The sequence below is a fragment of the Balearica regulorum genome, chromosome 4 (assembly GCF_011004875.1).
Source record: "Balearica regulorum gibbericeps isolate bBalReg1 chromosome 4, bBalReg1.pri, whole genome shotgun sequence".
NCBI lineage: Eukaryota > Metazoa > Chordata > Aves > Gruiformes > Gruidae > Balearica > Balearica regulorum.
Genome location: NC_046187.1, coordinates 25,286,053 through 25,305,942, shown reverse-complemented (window position 1 = coordinate 25,305,942; position 19,890 = coordinate 25,286,053). Strand labels below are relative to the sequence as shown.

Genomic DNA, 19,890 nt, shown 5'->3' with positions numbered 1-19,890 from the left:
CCGATTGAGTATTTGTTGTTCTACCCCATTAGCCTGTAATAATCTCATTTACACACACATCTCTGGGAAAAAAAAAAGAAAAGAATTTAAAGTTTCAAAGAAAGAGGGGAAGCTTTCTATACATGTTGTTTTGGGAGGGACCTTGAATTTAAAAAGTTTCGAGCAAACCAGCATTTTGACAAGCTCTCCTAGAGTCTCTTAATATTTCCTTATTACAAAGTGTGAAGTCATCTTTTACAGGTCATTCCGACGAGAAGCTTAGTAATTGCCAGTTTAAAAAAAAAAAAAAAGTGTTTGCAATAGTGCTGTCAAACTGTCTGGGGAGTTGCCTAATAAATTAGCTTTTTTTGCGGTTCTCCTATTCCGAGTTTTCCTTCTGGAAATTTACATCTGAAACAGAATCTCTGCACTATTATCTTAGAAATATCCTCAAAGTAGCTGAGAGAGGGGAAAATAAGTCACAACAAAACCATAAAAATCCACATGCTTAAGAGCTAGGCTTTTAAAAAATTATTTTCTTCCTTTAAATCCAGCACAGCTTCCCATTCTCCCTGTACCAGGGGTATTTAAGATATGAAATAATGTGTGAAAGAGAGGGGTTCTTAAGTAATAAATTTCTCAAATCCAACATCCTCAGTTCCAACATATTTTTTAAGCTGAATGGCAGCTGCGCGCAGGAGGAAATCGGGCAATAAAGAACAGACACAAAAACAACACAGCCACGCTAGTGTCAGAGGGGCAGCAAAACAAAAAGCTTTAGGGGCATTCTTCAGGATAAATTATTTTAATTGCTCACGTTTTTCAAAATGTATTTCAATGCGTTCGATATATATGGCCGATTTCCTCAACATCCTCAAAAGCTCTCCCATCGCCAGCTGGGTGAGCTCACTTTTCACCTCGGTGCCGATCCCCAGCAGCCCGGAGGGGACCTGGGCACGCTGCGGGTCACCCCACCACCCTGGGCTCCTACACCTGACCTTCACCCAACCTGCTCGCTCCCACCCCGCTCCCAAAAGCTGCTCAAGAAGCTGAACCTGTGCATATGTTTATATTTCAGAGGGGAGGAGCTGTTATATGAAACTGCAGCTATAGGAAAGGCAGTACAGGACTGGTGGCAAGGGGGATGGAGCGGAACCAAAAACACAATTACCACTTGTAACTGCAGCTTCCTAAACCTGATACGGCACCATCAAACTTCACAAACCAGAGACCCTAAACAAATAGCTGGATTGTAGCATTTTAACAAAGTAAACACATTTGCGCCACCGGACACAGTTTATCTGCATTTTAGCACATAGCCAGGGAAAAGGTTTTCTCCCCAAGCACCGCCTGCATTTGACAAGTGTTGACACCTATAATCGTCACCTCCATATTGTACTTTTTTTTTAATGCTATACAAAGATTGCCAATGCAAGATTTGGGGGGATGAAGAATGATCAAGGCAAGAAGATATGCCAAAACTGCAGAGAGACAACACACGTTTACAAAGATAAATCTCTGAGGCAGTTCTGAAATACAGAAAGAGGCAGAAAATTGAAGAAATAGAGCCTTGTAGCATAGCTAAGTGACCAGTAACTGAGACAAAGCGTTGGCTCCGAGCAGCTGCTGTCTCTAGGACCCCAACCGAGAAATACAGGGCCTACAGGGACAGCTTTTTAGAGCTCACCTCTCTACACCTCTGAGCCAACAAAACTGCCCAACGAAAGCCCCACGTTCCCGTTCCCTGTTTTTCTGGATATACATGATGAATCACACCATTTCCAGACTGGTTTTCTTTGGATAACCCCTGCACCCCCGTCCAGAGCTGCATTCAGGTCAGCCAAGGGGGAAGCTGGAGCTGCCATCAGCTTCGTTCGAAGCACCAGCATTTTCAGACAGTACTTCGTGGCAAACGCGTGCACGAGATCAGAGGCTCCCAAGGGACTTCTCCCCCCGTGCGCCGGCCGGGGTGAAGCAGACCTGCCCGCTGACTCGTGCGGCACCGTTTGAAGCACAGGGCTAGGGTATTGAAAATGCTTGGATAGACAGACGCCTTTGGGAATTAACTGCTCTCCGGTTTGCCTAAGAACTCCTAACCAAAGCGATTCTCTGGTTTACATGTTACAGCTGGTGACAACAATACATTTACTTTTTAAGTTAAACTGCCCATTTTATAAATATTGAATCAAAGCCTGCTAATATTACACTTGTAATTTTTGCTGACTAAGCTCACCCTATTGATTTTATGCCTCAACCTTACCTACACCCACAGCCACTTAGCGAAAACAAACAAACACCAAGTCGACCTTTCAGCTTCGTGAAAACGTTCTTCCACACGAGGAATATGGTACCTTTGAAGATCCCAGGCAAAGATATTCCAGGTCCTTCATCTCCACCTGAAGCATGAGCAAGCACTGCCAGAAGCCGGGGAAGGCATGCCACTTCTCCTCAGGCAGTTCGGACCACTTTTCTTCCCCTTTAGGAGAACAGGCAATCCCTGGCCGATTAGCACAGTTGGCGCACTGTTAACTCCCTACTGCACTTTTAGCTCAATCCCAAAGATTCAATGAATACATTTTTATTTAAGTGCTCAATCACTTTCTTGCTGAGAGGACAGATTCCTTTGAAGTGGGAAACCCAAACTAAATAAACATTTCCACAAGATCCAAGCCTCAAAATAGAAGCCATTGGCTTGGCTAGATTAAGTTATTCCAAACGCAATTTTCTTAAGTGAACCTAATGCTTATGAAGGGCCGGAGTGACAGACACTAACCCCCAACTGCCCAGGCAGGAGCAGCACGCCCCGCAGCTGCGCCACCTTCTCCCCAGCGTCCTGCAAGAAGGGACCAAACCCGACGGCCAGATGAGAAGAGTCTTCACGCCAAACATGCCTTATGGCCAAAAGCAGCTTAGCGATAGCTGCCTGCTAGCCGGGACGTGGGCAGTTTGGGGTAAATGGGAGTCTTTTACGCACAAGCGGAACATCATGGCACGTGGCTCCCCTGCAGCAGCGGGGAGGACACACACTGAGGACAACCTGACCCACAGACCACCCGGTTCGTGGCAGCGTTTCCCTCGGACCGGCCAGGCGCTGGATCGGCATTCGTCCGTGCGAGAGCAACGTGGGAGATCACAGCGGGCCACACGACACACAGACCCCGGGCTGCAAAACGTTCACTGTCCGTATTAGAGCAGACTCTTGCACACGTGTCTTCTGAGAGACGCAGACAGCGTTTCACTGCTAGCGAAAAAAAAGCACATGCCTCTAATGGGACTTCAGAAATATTACAGCAGCAGTAAAATGCTTTTGTGTGGGTTATTTCCTTCCCGTATCAGGAGGAGTTTTCCCTAACTATAAACAGAAGTACTCGGGAGGAGCCAGGCCTGCGGTACCCAGGTTTTTCGATGCCTGCAGCCATGCAACATTGCAAATATCTGGAAAAAGTCTTTTCCTCTTTTGATGCCTGAACCTGTGGAGCTTCAGGCTTTCTTCTTCAGACATATCCTCCCTGGCACTCGCAGTCCACAACAAGCTATTCTTATTAACAGTTTTTCTGGACTGGCATTAAGTTAGAGAAGAGGTGGCACGGCACCAAAACAACAGGAATGACATTTTGTTTTTAAACCACCTTAAAATGGAAGCGGCAGCTCCACCTTTTACAGTTTATATCGAATTAGCTCCTAGATATATAGGAAAAAGGAGATTTAGAACATAAGCATACGCACATCTTGATACACAAAAGCTCCATGATCCGTAGAGGGTGAGGTTTTTGATTACATCTCCACTGAAGCCACACACATGCAATTGCTGCCTCTGGACTGAGACAGGAGGAGAACATTTTCTTTCCCCTTTGCTCATTCACAATTAGACAGATTTACTAATTGCATCACCCTGACAAGGCAGCAAAAGCAGAAAGGCTGTTTTCTTCAGCAGTATGTGCCCAAAGACCATGCTGATGATGGGTATAAGACTCTGCCTGGATCGTGCCATCTTATCACGAGCAGCCAAATCAAGCTTTGGACAAAGCCAGCCTAGAGGCACCACGCTAACTCCTTCTGCCCCCTTTTCCAGAGAATTCATTTCACTAAGGGGAAGAAAGCAAGCACCACCCAAACTCTGTCCACAACCATTCATGGCTTGGATTTGTGTTTCAAGGAGACCTGGCTTGTATCTTAGCCTGATCAGCTGTGACGCTTGAGTCAGAGCAGCTGACAGACGCGTTTGCAGCAGTGAGGTCCCTCTATTAGCGCCGAGCAGATTCCTCTTCTCCCCCAGTGCTGGCATTTGGTGCGACTCACGGAGCCCCTCAGCAAATAGCAACAAAATTCCTCCCCGCGCAAACCCGAATAAACCCCGCAACTTCTGCTTCCATAGAGTGGGGAAGCTTTGTGCTCCTCTGCACCTGATTTCGAAGTTATTTAAGGAGCTAATCGGCGCCGTTCGACTTCATTGAGAAGATGTGCACCACGCAGGGTACAGCGGCAGACCCTCGGTGCTGCATAAGCAGCTTTGGCTCGCCGAGCCCTTCGGCTGCCTGTGCAACCCCCTTTCTTCAGGCACGGGTCTGGGGCTGCAGGGGGAAGAAAGAGACGTGCAACAGGACCACAGCTGCCCATGGCCCTCAGAGCATCCTGCTCCGATGCCAACCCAGGAATTAGTGCAAAGCTTTCTGATGGGTGATACAGGAGCAGGAGCTGAGCCCCAACATCTCTGCTACAAAGCCCATTTCATATCCAGCCAGGGAGCTTTCAGCTGACCACGGCTCCCAGCAAGTACCTAAAACTGCCCATTCAGCAGAAGCTGACTCTCAGGAAAAGACAATATTATGAAAAACCAGGTTCGTGTCCTTCTGCAGCTGGATATGCTAGCTCTAACACTCCAGTACATTCCTCTCAGGGTCCCAAAAATTCCCCACAAGCAAGTGAACAGCAAGATGCAGCTAGGGAAACAAATCCTTCTTACTGAGGCTTTGTAGCCACTCATTCTTGCTATTTCTACCCTCATCCCTCCTCCTGACCGTATTATTCGCCCAATTTTTCCTGGGACATTAGTTCTTCAAGAGAGGAGCTATCTCCATACCCCTTGCCATGCAGAAGCGCACAAGGAATATGCAAAACTTGGGCAGGGTAGGGGGGTCCTGCGTATAAACCTTGTTCCTTGTGTTCAAACTCTCTTAGCAGAATTCCTCATCATTTTCAAATGGATATGCTGTGTTTTGCAAGTAGCTGTAAGGTGTTTACAGATTCCATCCTCCAATCTATTTCACACCTCCAGCTGCTACAAAGAGACAGTTTAGCCACGATGAAATAACCCCAGACTCCAAGAACAGATAAGAACAGACAAAAGGGAGGTTGCAGAAATCCTCTATCTTCCCACAGAAAGTTTAATTCATTGGGAAAGAGGGAGGAACAAAGACAAAATGATTTTCTGGATGAATTTAAGACACAGAGAAATGATTCTTCTTCAGTCACCTCCTTTGTCCCCACGTTCCCATCACACAGACGAGAAAGGTTTGCTACGCCAAAGCTAGCCTCATAAACGAAAAAGCAAGAAAAAACCCATACATGTTAGAAAACAAACAGATGTCTCCATCTCCCATCTTCAGTAGCCCCACGATGCTGAGAAACCACCAAAAGATATCTCGAGCACACAGGATGCACATTCACCAGGTGTTACTGCGGTTTTAATACCATCGTGCCACTTCTCCTGCAGCCACCCAAACCAACTGCTTTGCTTTTTCACTCACCCAGCTATCTGATAAGAATTTGTACTGCGGTGCGAGGCTTGTAGCTGAACTTGTAATTAACACTCTTCTGCTCCTACAAATCCAACTTGTGAAAGGCAAATCAGTTGCCAGTAAAATAAAAAATAAATTAAAAATTTAAAAAAAAAAAGAGGAGGAGAAGGGAAGATGAGACCACTCTAACAATAGCAGATTTAGGAAAATTTTAAATCCTCCTCATATGCCCTCTCCCCTCCAAAAGCTGCACTGAAATTACACTACAGTTTTCTTCTTTTAAGGTTTATTAGACACGTTATGTCTGACTACAGGTAAGTATTTTTAATTTTACAGAGCAAGAATGTAAAGCATATGAAAAAAAAGACAGGCTTTTTCCTACATATGTTGGTGAAAGTAACTTTTTTCCCATTCCAAGAAACCTTTGCTCTCTCTGCTCTGGTGTAGCGAGCCGAGGCCGCCTCTGTCAGAGATGGTCCCCATCCTGGGTCTGGCCGCCTTTCCCCAGGGGTGCATCCCCCGGGGCGGTTTGCAGGCAGCCGGGTCCTTCCAAGGGTCTGCGAAGGCCAGAAAAAAAGATTCAGCGCCCCAGGGCGGCTTTTTAATCCTGCCTAACACCTCCAGGCAACAGATGCATCAACAAGAAGCAGCTTTGTCATGCAAATGGCAGGGACCAGGTACACACTGCAGGGCTGCTCCACGCACAAATGGCCTGGGACTGACACCCCAGGGAGACCTTCACCTCCAGAGCTTGCTGATCCTTGCCCCCCACCCCCCCACCAGCCCAGGCATGTCCCCCCAAAAAGGGGAGCAAAAGCAAACCCGTGGGGCGGCGGTTGGGACCCAGCAAAGGTGAACAGGCAGCAGCGCGCGACGCTGGAGCTGTGGTTAGCCGTGAAGCGAGCGAGCGTGTCATCTCCTGGATGCGGCGTTTTGATCTCGTGCGCATTAAAACCCAGCTGTCAGCTAGGAGACTAGCAAAGATTATAGTTCAATTAAACAAAAAAATTATTTAATAACTCAAGCGTGTAGCCTTGCGGTTAAACTGAAAGAACTCCAGGCTTATGTCAACATTGCAGCCCTGCAACAGCACTATTTTACCGAAACAGTGGTGCTGCTCTAACATGCAAGAGCAACACAGAACGAAATTAGCCCCTCAGATGTTCGGCGGGCAGCTTTACAATTAGAAAGCAGATGCGTTTTCCCTCCCCTCCCCTCCAACATACCCACATAGGACGGTTCCTCAAGTACCTGAGCAGACAGCCTCTGCAAGAAGCCGATATTCTGGGGGCATCGATGCCACATCAGTAAAGAGCTGCAGCCCCACAGCACGCATAGGTGGAGAAAATCCTCAGTGAAAAATTAAACTGGATTTTGTTGCTCAAAGCCTTGCACCAGCCCTAGGGACCTTCTTGGGAAGGTAACGTGGGAAAGAGGGGGTAAAAAAAGGTCTGAAGTTTCCTGGTCCTCAAAGGGGCAGAGTCTCAGTGCCCTCTGGAGAAGGTGCATCCTTTTCTCCACGATACATCTGAACTGAAGTTTTCTGTACAGCAGCGTTTACAACAACAAATACCAACACACCATGGTCATCGTGCTTCACCCTAAATGGCTGCAGGCCTCTGAACTGTAATTTCTACACAAACAAGGTCCTTTTTAAAAACAGAGCTATAGAAAGGAATATATTGCACGAGTTTTTGCATCTTTCAAACACAAACGGTGACAGAGAAAACGGGCAGATCCGTGTTTCCCAGTGCCAAACCGCCCTGTTATTCTGAATCCGAACATCCACTAATTTAACACGCTTTGCTACTTGTCATATTACCAATACAGATTAGGCCCCCTCTTTTTTGTTTTTGAAGTCAAAAGCCACAACCCAGAAGAAAAATCAAGAACACTGGAGAGCAAAATAATGCCACTTGTTTGACAGAGACCGCCAAGTAAAAATCTAAGAGCCAGTAAGAGAGAAAACTGCTCTATAACAGGGAAATAACAGCATCCAACTTCTGGTATCACAGCACACACAACTGCAGCGGCATTTTTTCAGCAGGATGCCTACAAGCAAATTTGTTTCCCACTCCACTCTGGTTCTACTAATATAATTTCCACAGCTCATTGCCTCCCCATTGCTCTATACATAGACCAAGAGGTTTACAAAAACAAATGGGACTTGACTATCCAAAATTAAAAGTACATTAAAATCCATCAAACGTGCATCTACACCAATGGAAACAGAGGGACCAACCTGGAAGAATCAGTGCCCACCGCAACATAAAGGAAAGCTGTAACTACTGCGTCACGGTTGATAGTCATTCCTAAACAACCATTTCACAATTTGTGGCTGAAGACACAGAGTATGTTTCAAAGCAATACTCCCAGATACATAAAGCCTTCATGCAGAGCAACTGATGGCAGAAATAAGTATCAGTCAGCAAAGAGCAATGCCATATCTGAAGAAAAAAAAAGAATCCAATCTTTTCATCTTACTGACAAGCAACTTCAGCAGTTCTGCTTCCAGCCCTCAATTTTCCTCAACAAACGAAGAGTTAAAGCCAGAAAATTCACATCTGTCCCAGTCACTACAAAGGCGGCATTTACATCATTCCGCCATACATTATCCTACAGTCGTAAAGCAGGGTTCCCCCCCTCCCAAAGCCCCCAGCCCTGTTCAAAGGACGTCAGACACTGTTAATCTCAGCTTTTCCACCACAACTGCAACCAAACTCTCAAACTCCACTGGACGGAGGCTCTGAACAACAGAAGCGCAACCTTCACCGTAACTGAAGCTACCCAAAAAAAACCACTGGCGTGAACACGCACTGCAGACCAAACAGGAGGAAACCCAGCTCGCCAAAAACGGTCCTTGGAAGAGATAACTCACTGTTCTGGGGATGGGTGGCGACAGAGATCCATTAGGCATGTACGGGTCGTTATTCATATTTGGCATCATGATATACCCAGAATAACCAGAGTATGATGGTCCCTTGCTGTATAAGCCACTGTCTGGATGCTTTCCTATGGAAGAGGAAACAATGATTACATTATTCCCCACATACGCATTTCTTGTAAGTTAGAGCACTTAAACAGGTACTGTGCATTCATAAAAATGTTCTGCATGCAAACGTTTCCTTACTCATGGAAATTACCTCTGACAGAAAGTGGTCCGCAGCAATTTGCAATAACATTTTTTTTAAGAAGAGTTAATTCTTAAAGGAGCAAGTACTCTCCATGAGGAGTTTATGCTTCAAATATGGAATAGCCTCAGAGTAACCAATTTATTTTGCTAGTCCCTGTTCAAATCAAGGCAGAAACATCAGCAATGACATCACATTTCTCAAGTAGAAGTTCTCCCCCATTTTATACATCCCTCTAGGATTTGTGGATTCAAAAGTATTGCTAGTATGGGTTTCCAACATCATTGTTAGGAAAGGGAGGAACAGGGCAGTGATAACTAGATATAATCATTTCCTTCTCTCACTGAGCCACTGTGTGCAGCAAACAATTCATTCTGGCCATGCTCACCGTGAACAATTAGAGGGCAGGGGCTGGCTTGGAAGGAGACCCTAACAATTTGGGGTGGGGGGGGAATATGTGAACACACGTGGCACTACAGTCACGTAGAGAGAAGCCAAGCGAGGTAGGCTGTTTTGTAGGAAAGTAAAGAATTTGGGTCCAGGTCCAGCAAAGAGGGGTGACCAGGTCTCCCACCTATATGCCCATTGACAATGATACTACTCAAAGGTGAGGTTTTAAGGGGATGTAAGGCTGAGAAGAAAACAGAGCTGACCTCCTCCCCCTCACTGCCCAAATGCTACAAGCATAGACACTATTGCTTTTAGGCTGTTTAATGACCAGTTTGGAGAAAGATTGCCACAGAGTCCCAGAAAGCACCAGGACTGAACTGTGCCTTTCTTTATACGGAATTTATGATCTGCTTTAGTTCATGATAAGCATTTCATTTTAAACATAACTTCCCACCCTTCACAGCACACATTCTTTGTACGTGTGTCCAGCTTCCTAAGTCATACTCTATGAACTCCGTATTTTCCTCTGTCCTCCTCCATCAAAATTAACCAGCTGGTACATTAAAAAAAGCAAGAGGTCTGTTCATGCTTAGATTTGGAAGAGGAGATTTAAGTGACAGACTTTGGCTATGGGGAAAAAAGCACAGAGTTTCTGAACACACACACAACTCAGCTGCACTGTATGAGTGAAGAGATAGATGTGTTTAAACTGATATCCTAAAAATAGTTATTTCTTCAGCGAAGACCCATTTGGCCTACTTATCAGTTTCTAAACAACTGAAATACCATTTGGTCACTCAAGATAAACGTGCTGCACATTCATCTCCTTTTCAAATGCGCTTTGAAAGCACCGTGGCATCCCCCTTCTCCAAAAGGTACTAAATTTATATTTCTCAAAAGAAACCAAGCTCCAGCTTGAGGACCGTGCGGAGGCTCACAGGGGGACTAAGAGGGACAATATGGCAAGACAGGACCATGCGCTTCTCACCTTCCTCGGGGTGCTCTCTGCCTTTATCATGGTAGGAATCCTGCGCTTGGGTCTGCCTGGAAACCTGATCGCAGGGAATCCACCATCAGAAAGAAGAAGAAAAAGAAAAGTCATTGTATGGATGCTCATTTATCGATCAGAGCGGTACAGCTTCTTGTAGAAAGAAAAAAGTTAGGGCAAGAGATAAGCATCTTTCTTTTCCCTCTTAAGTCGCTTGGAAGGCAACTGTACCAGAAACGTTTGTGTGAATGATCGTTTTATGACAACGTTAATAACTATGAGGCTTTGCGAAGCGTTTCGAGCAGAAGCACCCTACAGTTAGTGAAGGGGGCTTATTTCTTGAAAATATTTGGAGCTTCAGTGGTCAAAACACTCTTGGTAAAAAAGATACCCAAAATAATAATGAAAATCGACTTGCCCTTATTACTAGATCTTTAGGGGGGAAAAAAAGAAAAACAACAACCAAAAAAAAGGAAAGACAAGGGAAAAAAAACAACAAAAAAAGGTTCCCCGCTCGCCCTGATGTTGTTTTAGCGTCGGGAATTTCTTCCCAAACAGTTTTATGCAAATCCCTTAAAGAGTTTACGGTTAATGCTCCGACCCCGCTGATTTTACCGAAGAAATTTCATGGCTGCTTGAGGTCTAATACCACCGCACCGTCGGGGCACTCGAAGGAACTTTCTCGTCCCGGACCGAAGCGCGGAGGTGCTGCATCCCCCCCCCCGCCTCCAGCCCACCCCGGGCGCGGAGCTCGCCCGGCTCTGCCCGCCGACCCTCTCGAAACGGGAGCTGGGATGGAATTTTTCTTTTTTTTTTTTTTTTTATACGGGAAATTCGGAAAACAGGGGTTTCCTCGGCGCCCCGCCGAAGCTCGCTTCCCTCCCTCCCGGCGGCTCCCGGAGCCCGCCGGCACCCCGCGCCCCCTCCGCTCCGCGCTGCCCCGCGGAGCCCCCGCGGCCGCGCACCTCGTGCCCGTTGGCGCCGGGGGCGATCTCGGACTCGTTGACGAGGGAGGACTTGATGTCGGCCAGGTCGCCCTCCTCCTCGGGGTGGCTAATCTCGGCGAAGATCTTCTCCTTCTGGGGGTCCCCCTCGTCCTTGAAGGGGATCATCTCGTCGGTGGCGCAGAGCTCCGGGTCCCCCCCACCGCCCCCGGCCCCCGGCAGCTGCGGCATCCTCACGGCAGCGCGGCGTCTGCTGCGGCCGCCGGCCCGCCGCGGGAAGGGGAGCGGGAGCGGGAGGAGCAGCGGGGGGAGGAGGAGGAGGGAGGAGGAGGAGAGAGGAGGAGAAGGAGGAGAGAAGAAGGAAGAATCCCGTGAAGTCCTCGGGGTTGCTCTCGGCAGCTGGAGACCCCTGCCCGCCCGCCCGCTCCCTCGGGGCCGAGGCACCCCCGCTCCCGCACGGCAGCGGCCCCGCGGGGAGCCTCGCCCCGCCGCGCCGCACGGACGGAATAAGTCGAAATACACCCGCTTGTGTCCTGCCCGCCCCCAGGGACCGCGCCGGGGACCGCCCCCAGGAGCCCCCCCCCCCCGATCCACCCCCCCACCCACCCACCCCCCCCAGGGCCCGGGCTCACCCTGGGGGTGAGGGGACGCGGAGGGGAGCAGAGCCCGCCCGAGTTTCGCCTCCGAGTGAAGTTGCCGCCACCCGGGCGGGTCCGAGTTAAAATGGCTGGGGGGGGGGGGGCGGGCAGGGGGAGGGGGCGCCCCGGGGGACGGGGACGGCGCTGCCCGCGGCACGCACCCACCGGGCCTTTGTCCGCCGCTTCACCCGCGGCTCCGGGCACGGCTGGGCTCGGCTCGGCGGCACCACGGGGGGCGGGGGGGGGAGGAAGAAACAGCCCCGGGAGGGAGGGATGGAGCGGGAAGAGAGAGGCGCCCCCCCTCCCCTCCCCGCTTCCCTCCGCGCCCGCGGGCAGGGAAAAAAGTTGCTGCCGCGGCGCCTCCGCGCCCCCGGCCGCCTCCGCGCTCAGCGCCCGGCCCGGGGGCCGCCTGCCGCAGCCGGCGGGCGCGGCGCCCCACGGGGGGCGGCGGTGGGGCGCGGGGCGGCGGCGGCGCAACTTCAGCATCGCGCCCGCCCTCCCCTCCCGCCCTCCCTCCCTCCGCCGTCGGGGCGGGGCGGGGGCGGCGGAGATGAAAGGAGCCGCCGCCGTGACTGACACCGCGCCCGGGGCGGGGGGGCCGGGCGGCGGGGGCGCGGAGGGGGCCGGGGCCGGCGGCTCAGGGGGGAGCGGGTGCGGGGCTGCCCCCGGGCAAACTTTGCTCAGGCTGCGCCGAGCAGCCCCTCTGTGTGTGTGTGTGTACGTATACACGCGTGCGTGCGTGTGTGCGTGCGTGTGCCGCATCGGGGGGGGGGGGGGCTGCCCCGGGGCACTGCCGCTCCTCTCCTTCCCCAGCCAGGATCCCGCCGAGGAGGGCACAGGCACTCTCCGCATCCCCAGGCAGTCAGACCTGCTTTTTTTTAGGGCTGCTTTGTTGAGACTTCCCCTTCTTTTGGGGGGCAGGCGGGGGTGCTGCGGCCACATGGCGCTGCTGGGGTAAGGGGAGCGGGAGGAGTGTGCGAGGATTCGCCCGGGCGCTACCCGGGCCCGCTTCGGACGAAGGGCAGAATTAACCCATCGCCATTAAATCTTGCAAACGCCCGGCAGAAACGCGTGGTAGCCCCCGAGCGCCAGGGAGAAAACCAGCCGAGGGGAGCTCGCCCCGGTTGCAGACCGGTAAAGGGAACGGGAGCGGTAACAGAGATTCACCCCTCGCCCCGTCCCGTTCCTTCAGCAGTCGCGCTGCCCCGCTAGCTCCCGGGCGACACGGCATCGCCCCGGTGCAGGGTACACATACGTTAAAAAAAAAAAAAAAAAAAAAAAAAAACCCAAACAAAAGCAGGCGCTGCGTTTGGGAAACGCCAGGATCCGCAACTTCTTTTATTTTGCGAACGCGATGGGCGCGCATTTTGCAGGAAACAACTCCCCATGATTTTGGCATCGGAAAAGTGCACTTCGTGTTTTACACATGCCCCGCGAGGTTGCTAAACCTTCCAGCGTCGGGAGACGGAGAAACGGGAATATGTGGATGCTCAATCCGTTTTCAGCAGATGTTGGTCTCGGCGCGGCGTGAGGAGCGGCCGGCGCGGCGGCACCGCTGGCTGGGACACGGGTGGGCTCGGCCCGGCTGCCCGCACCGCCGCTCGTGTCTCCGCATCATTGCCCACGAACGAGTAATTAAAATCCAGCTGAGAAATGAGACCCGCCAAACCCCGAGAAAGGGAGCAGGTAGTGGGAAACGGGGGATGGACTTGTCAAGTCGAACAAGTGCGTAAAATAAATAATCGAGAAAGAAAGAAATTACAAATGTAAACCCTGGGAAGGGGCTTAATTGTGCAACGCTCCCCGGATGGAGGGAAACCCCCCCTCTCCCGAAGGCGGCTGGAGAGAGGCGATCGTGAAGCGGTTGTTGGGAAAAACGGCAATTCGGGGATGGTTTGTGCGCGGAGATGCCGCCGCATCTCTCCCGCCCCTCTTCCCTTCCCTTCCCCGGCGCTCGGCGGGCATCGAGTACCCGGGCCGGCGGAAGGTGCCCCGGGCCGGTCCCTTTCGGAAAAAAAGCCCTGCGGCGAGCGCCCGAGCGTTGCAGCCCGCTGCCCCGACGGGGCGGCCCGGCCCGGGAGCCGGCAGCGCGCCCACCCGTCGGTTTCATTACCGGGTCCCTCTGGAAAAGCAGCCCCCCCCCCCCCCCCCCCGCCCCTCCGCCGTCCCGGGGTCTCCCCCTTCATGTGGGCTGGAGTTTTTCCCGGATAGGTTTTTTTTGGTGGAAGGATTTTGAAGGCAGAAAAGGGCCGGGGGTTGGGGCGACGGGGCGGGGGGAGGTGGAGACCGTCGTGATTTATGACAAGAGGATAAACTCAGGAAACCTCAACTCCAACGCCAGATTTCACTGGAGACAGCACAAAGCTGTCGCTTTACTCGCAGTTCGTGGGGCTGGGGAGGGGGGCACGGCCCGGTGGGGGGGTGTCCACACAAGGCCCGAGGTAGGGGGTGCCCCGCGGTGCCCCCCTCCGCGCCCGGCAGGACCCCGCCGCCCTCTCCGCACCGCCGGGAGCGCGCCCGCCGCCGTGCCCGCTGCCCGCCCGCACCCGGCTCCGCACCGGCTGCCGCGCGGCTTAGTACTTTAACAGGGTCTGGTTTTGCGGTTTAGGTGCTGGGGTTTTTTAATTTTTAGCGTGTTTTTGTATTTTCGCGTGGGTTTTTTGTTGTTTTTTTCCCCATTTTGGGCGTTTTTACATTTTAGCTTTTTTTTTTTTTTTTTGTCGTTTGAGCGGGTTTTGGCGTTTTAGAGTGTGTTTTTTTTTTCTCTTTTTTCTTTTCTTTTTTATTTCAGCGTTGAGGGGGACCGCACTTCGAGCACCCCCCGACAGCCAGCCCGGCTCGCCCGTCCCCGGGGAGGCAGAGGCGAACAGGGAGAGGAAAACCCGCCGTCAGTCCCGGGGCGGGCCGAGCACCGGCTGTCGGGGCAACGGGACGACACCCTGCAGTTTCGCGGGGGCTGACCGGGCAGAGTGGGGAACCGGGCTCCCCAAGAACGAGCACGCACACCCGAGCGCAATAAGCGGGTAGGGGGGATACAACACCGAACACCCTCGCGTGCAAAGCGCCCTCCGCCGCCGGCGCCCCCTATATAGGGGAGGGCGGGAGCGGGGCGGGGCGGCGGCGCCTTTGATGTCCCGCCGGCGGCCCCTTTCATCCCCCCCCCGGGCCCTTTGTGTGACTAAATTTGGCAGGAGCATGGAGGCGCGCCAGGGCGCCCACGTGTGCGCCGAGCTCCCAGCTGAGCGGGCAAGGGTTTTCTTCCGGGTAAGGAGACAGCGGGGGAGATCAAAGAGTTTGGGGAGCTGGAGCCGAAATGTGCAGTGGAAATAAAATAAAATAAAATAAATAAAAAAATAATAATACAAAAAGAAGGGGCGGGAGGGAATCCTCCGGCTTGGATGTATGCCAGTCCGGAGGCACGGGGGAGACGGGGGGCTGCACGCATGGTGGGGAGGGACCGGCGGGAAGGAGCTGGTTTTCTCCAGGAGGGAAAAAAAAATTAAAATATATTTTTGCAAAGAGGGTTGCAGTTATTTTCTGAGAAGAAGAAGAAGAAAAAAAAACCCAACAAACACAACAAAACAAACCAAAACCCCAACTCTTTTGTTTAAAACCACCGGGCTGTGGAGCCCGGCGGGCTCCGCCTGGAAGCGCTGCCCGACGGCGCGTCCCTGCGCCCGCCCGGGCCGGGGCTGCGCGGCCCCGGAGGGAAAACTCCTTTGTATGGACCGACAAACGAGCAAACGGCGACAAAAAGCCCCCCTCCCGCTCGCCCGAGAGGCCAGTGCCAGTTTGGAGGGAGTCTTTCTAGGCAAACCCTCCACGGGTTTTTCTCCCCCCGCGGGAAATGTCGAGAGTGGCCCCCCGAGGGATGGGTACGCTGGGGGGCGGGAGCCCTTTGCGGGACCCCTACGCTGTGCCCTGCGGCTCCGGGGCAGGCACAGGCATGCACCCCGCTGCTGAGGTGCACCATGACATTTTATGAGCTGTGAGGTGCATGGGTGGCAGAGCTGGGGTGCGGGAGGGGAGCCTCGGGGGACCCCATGACCACCCCGTGTGCCCTGGCTGTCCCAGACCTGCAGGGATGGCCACCCACCTCTGGGCTTCCGCTGCTCCCTCAGGACTGCAAAGCACAAAAAGGATGTCAGATTTCAAAATCTCTCAAATCAAGCTTTTACAGTGCCTTTTCAAGTCAATGTGACCAAATTATGAGTGTTCCCTGGGTCTGTGTTTGCCACCCTATTTAGATAACATCCATAATTTATGTGCAAGTTGAATATATAGGCTGAATTCCCAAGTTCCTTCTGAAGCGAATAAATCCTTCTCCGTCAGGACGTGGGGTGAGCGGGGCCCGAGCAGGGATGCGACAATTAGCCCTGGGCTCTGCAGCGTTGTTGCTGCGGTCTCCCGCACGCTTTGCTGCTGTGCAGCACCACCGGGGAGCCAGCCCCGGGCTGCCTCAGGATGCATGAAGGTATTTAGAAATACAGCCCTGTTTCTTGCCTCTAAAACAAGGATAATACTTCTAAGCCTCTTTTTCACCCTGTGAGAATAAATGCGTTTTTGTGTGTAAGGGGCTCGCGTGCTCCTGACAAATGCCATAGGAAAAGCTGTAAATAACAGATCTGGATGGGTTTTTGAGCAAAACCCAAAGCACCCTCACTCTTGTGTTGTACCAGGCAGACAGTCCCTTTGGCAGTGCAGTCCCTTTTCAGTGCTGTTACTAATGCAGGCTCCAGATAGCTGGTGTGGCTTTGGACTTGGGTCCAGGTTTGGGTTGCAGACACTGACCTACAGCCCCATGACCCGCATCCAGCTGCTCATCGGCGTGGGTCGCCCTGCTGTGGTCTCCAGATGCTGCTGGGGCTGTGGGGTCCCAGATGTTGAAGCAGTGATGCCGGTCCCTGGCAGCCCCAGGGGGATTTAGGCAGGGGTGGGGAGGATTTCTCACCACACACATCATAATTTCCCTCATGGTGGCTCAAAGGGCTTTTTTCCAACAGTCCGTGGTTGGACAAAGTCAAGAGGAAGCTGCCGAGTAAAGGGAAAAGCTCCGTATTTGCTGCAGATTTGTGCTTTGAATGGAGGAAAAAAACAAATAGGGAATAATGTGTGCTGGTTTTGAAAACTCAGTTATTATGAGTCTTTACGAAATGTGGACTCATTTTTTAAAATTATAACAAAGGGCATCCTGGCTATGTTTCTAGCAGCTATATCAAAGAGTAACTGCACTACTCATTTAAAGCTACTTTGAAAGAGATCACATGTAATAGGTATTAGGATATTAAGAGTGTATATGTGCTTTTTGCTTTTTAATTTACACATCCAGCTTTCCAGTTCTGGGATGCCATTAATGTTCTTAGCCCAGAATTACTCTATTTAAAGAGCTAGGTTTTCTTAGCCCTTGCGACAATACGGGCTTTATGAGATTTGAGTGGGCAAATCTCACCAGCGCATTTTTCCTGTAAGAGCTTTTGTTTAGAGGAAGGCATTGGTGGCTCAGATCTCACGAATATGTTAAGTTATCTTATTTTGAGATTTAAATAGTCAGCAGTTCAGGGGCTGCTTGCTTCTTTGTTCTTTAAGCACAAGATAAAATACAGGGAAAGTGGCATGGTTTATTCAAATAAATGGTGACACGAAGTAGCTTGCGAAGTAACCCTTACATCGAGTAGTGCCATTGCAGGATTATTTCTGATGACTCATCAGATCAGATAATCCGCAGTGTGTAGATAAAAGGGGAGGCAGGACCCAGAGTCACAATCAAACCCCGAAAGCCACACACAGGAGAATGCAAAATGTGAGGTTAATGCTGTATTAAAGGTAAGACCTGAAAAGACCACAGCAACGTGCTGCCCCCCAGCAGGGATTTTAGTCTGGGATTTTTGAAAGGACCGAAGAGATGTTCAAAGGCAGTAGAGTACTACACCCCCGAGGGGGCCTTTGAAAATCCAAACTTTAGTAGTTTTCTTGGACACTACGTTTATGAGAGATTCTGGCTGAAGAAGTGTGTTTTAATTGCAGAGTAGCAGTTTTGCCCATTTACGTCAACATTTCCTACTTTCTTAGAGGGGGAAGTTCTGCTCCTGAACAAATAAATGTTATACGTGACCCAGAACGGATGAGATTTTTCTCCATCCCCGAGCCAGGATGCCGCACCCGGGGGCAGTGTCCATGGGCAGGTTTTCAAAGGCCCCTCCGACCGAGTGCAGCTTCTGCTCCTCCAGCTCTGCACTCAGAAGGGCCGGCGCGTGTCTCACACTGCGGCTTCGTGGATGCACCAGGGAAAGCCACCGAGGGGCTTTTGACAGGGGTTTCGTGCATGCGTCATTGGAAGCCTTACGCTGAAAATGTTTATTTCTATTGGTACTTGCTCATACAGTGCAAAATTAGTATCTGTAGTCCCAGAAGTATGTGAGGTGCTTTGTGCAGAAGTCATCCATCTACAAAAGCCCTTGGCATGGCTATAGGTAGGCCTGTTTTGGAATTCAGCATAAACCAATTGATATGCCAAATGTATAACGAACATGCAGAGCTGACTGGACACCAGCGTTTCCTCCTAGCTTTTGAAATGGCAACCGTTCCCTTTCTGTGCTCGCAATGAAATCAAAGCATCTTGTAATCCCTCACTTGTTTTTAAGTGACAGTAGTCCTCTGTGCCCTGACAAATATTGCCAGCAGAAGCCTGGTAGCTCCAGACAAGGTCCTTTGAAAGAGGTGGGAGGGGAGGGAGGCTCCGCGGGCAACTTTCCAGCGGCAGCTGTGCACTAACGGCATGGGAGTGTGGGAGGCTTCTCCCGGGTTAGTAAGACAGTTCAGCAATGCAGCGAATGCGTGCTCCCAGTGCATGACTCCTATTTACTTTTTTTTCAATTCTCTGACCTCTGTCTGACCAAGTCCGTTGCCCATACGCAGCTGGATGCGGAGGGGGAACAGCAGCCGGGCTGTACCAGGGATCTCGCTGCGCTCCTAGAAATGCACAGCACTCCCCCGGGGGAAAAATTTGAAGCAAGTAACGAGGTGGCGAATTTTCCTTCTTGCTGAGGAAGTTATTTGGAGGTGGGTCTTATTTTAAAGTACCATCTCTTGCTTCCCAGGGAAGTAACTGCCATTAATTTGCCCGACAGAGGTATTGAACAGTAACAGCTGAATGCCAGTCGAAAGCAGTGGTGTTTGCTAGGGAAGCGTCAGAAGAAGACAATCAGGAGTTTGCAGGAGTCTGGGGTATTGTTCAGAGCCTTGTCATCTCAGCATCGCAGCTTCACGATTTCGGGTCTGGTAATGATCCAAAAATGCGTGTCTTCATGGTGACCGGAAGGCAGAGAGGCACGGCATATGGGGACAGCAGTTAGGGCTCACCTTTCGACAACGAGTGAGATCAGTCTGAGTTGCAGCTGGCCACTTCACCTTTAGCTCCATCCTCCTTTGCATGGGTCTCGTGGGCTACTGTGTCCACATCCTGGGAAAACGGGCAGTTTCAGCTCACAATTCAGAATTTCAGAAAGGCTGTCTAAGGCTGAGGGAACTAAAGGGCTGTGAACAAAAGTCCTGCAGGCGTGGCTGGGTTGTCAAAGGAAGGCAAACATCACATACGAGGAGGTTTGGGTCAGACCTTGACTCATAATTGTGCTGGAGCAGAGATCTACAGATGAGACCTTGAGCTGAAAAACGGGGATGACAGTAAGGACAGCGTGGGGTAGAGGAGAAAACCGTAAGTGAATGGTAGCACTTACTGTCACAAAATTCCCCACGCGGTGCTGGCCTGAGTCTCTCGGACCACTTGTGGTTCCTGCTGATTTCAGCCAGAGCTGTGGGTGCTCAACCCTCCTGGGAGTCAGCCCAGCCTAATGAGGAGGACGGTTTCTGCCCCGCTGGAGAAGGGTAATGAGGGAGGGACCTGTTGAGACTGGCCAGGCGACTTGCGGAGGGTAGAAGTCAGACAGGGTCCAGATCGTGGCTGCTGTTACTCACCTGCCAGGTCAGGCCGTTACGCCATGATTGATCAGCCATGTTCTGGCTTCCACATCTCAGCAGAAAGCCGTGCTTTCTCTCTGGTGTTTACCTGACCTCCTCTCCTGCTTT

The 19,890-nt window shown here is 51.4% G+C and overlaps 2 protein-coding genes across 9 annotated transcripts in view; one reads left to right on the top strand and one right to left on the bottom strand.

Moving 5' to 3' along the window:
* LEF1 (lymphoid enhancer binding factor 1) overlaps positions 1-12,177 on the bottom strand; it is a 69,233-nt gene extending 57,056 nt beyond the window's left edge. The window contains exons 1-4 of one of the 8 annotated variants that reach the window (XM_075751468.1): positions 11,974-12,177; positions 11,192-11,423; positions 10,227-10,290; positions 8,596-8,729 (exon numbers count right to left, since the gene is read on the bottom strand). In XM_075751468.1, the coding sequence (XP_075607583.1) occupies positions 8,596-8,729; positions 10,227-10,290; positions 11,192-11,401 (408 nt within the window). In that variant the 5' untranslated portion in view covers positions 11,402-11,423; positions 11,974-12,177. Of the gene's footprint in view, positions 1-8,595; positions 8,730-10,226; positions 10,291-11,191; positions 11,573-11,802; positions 11,899-11,973 lie in introns of those variants that run through there. The other 7 variants (XM_075751469.1, XM_075751470.1, XM_075751471.1 and 4 more) reach the window with 7 other exon arrangements.
* A 97-nt stretch (positions 12,178-12,274) lies between these two features.
* RPL34 (ribosomal protein L34) overlaps positions 12,275-19,890 on the top strand; it is a 181,367-nt gene continuing 173,751 nt past the window's right edge. The window contains exon 1 of the mRNA XM_075751480.1: positions 12,275-12,285. The gene's annotated coding sequence lies outside the window, so the exon portion shown is untranslated. The remainder of the gene's footprint in view (positions 12,286-19,890) is intronic.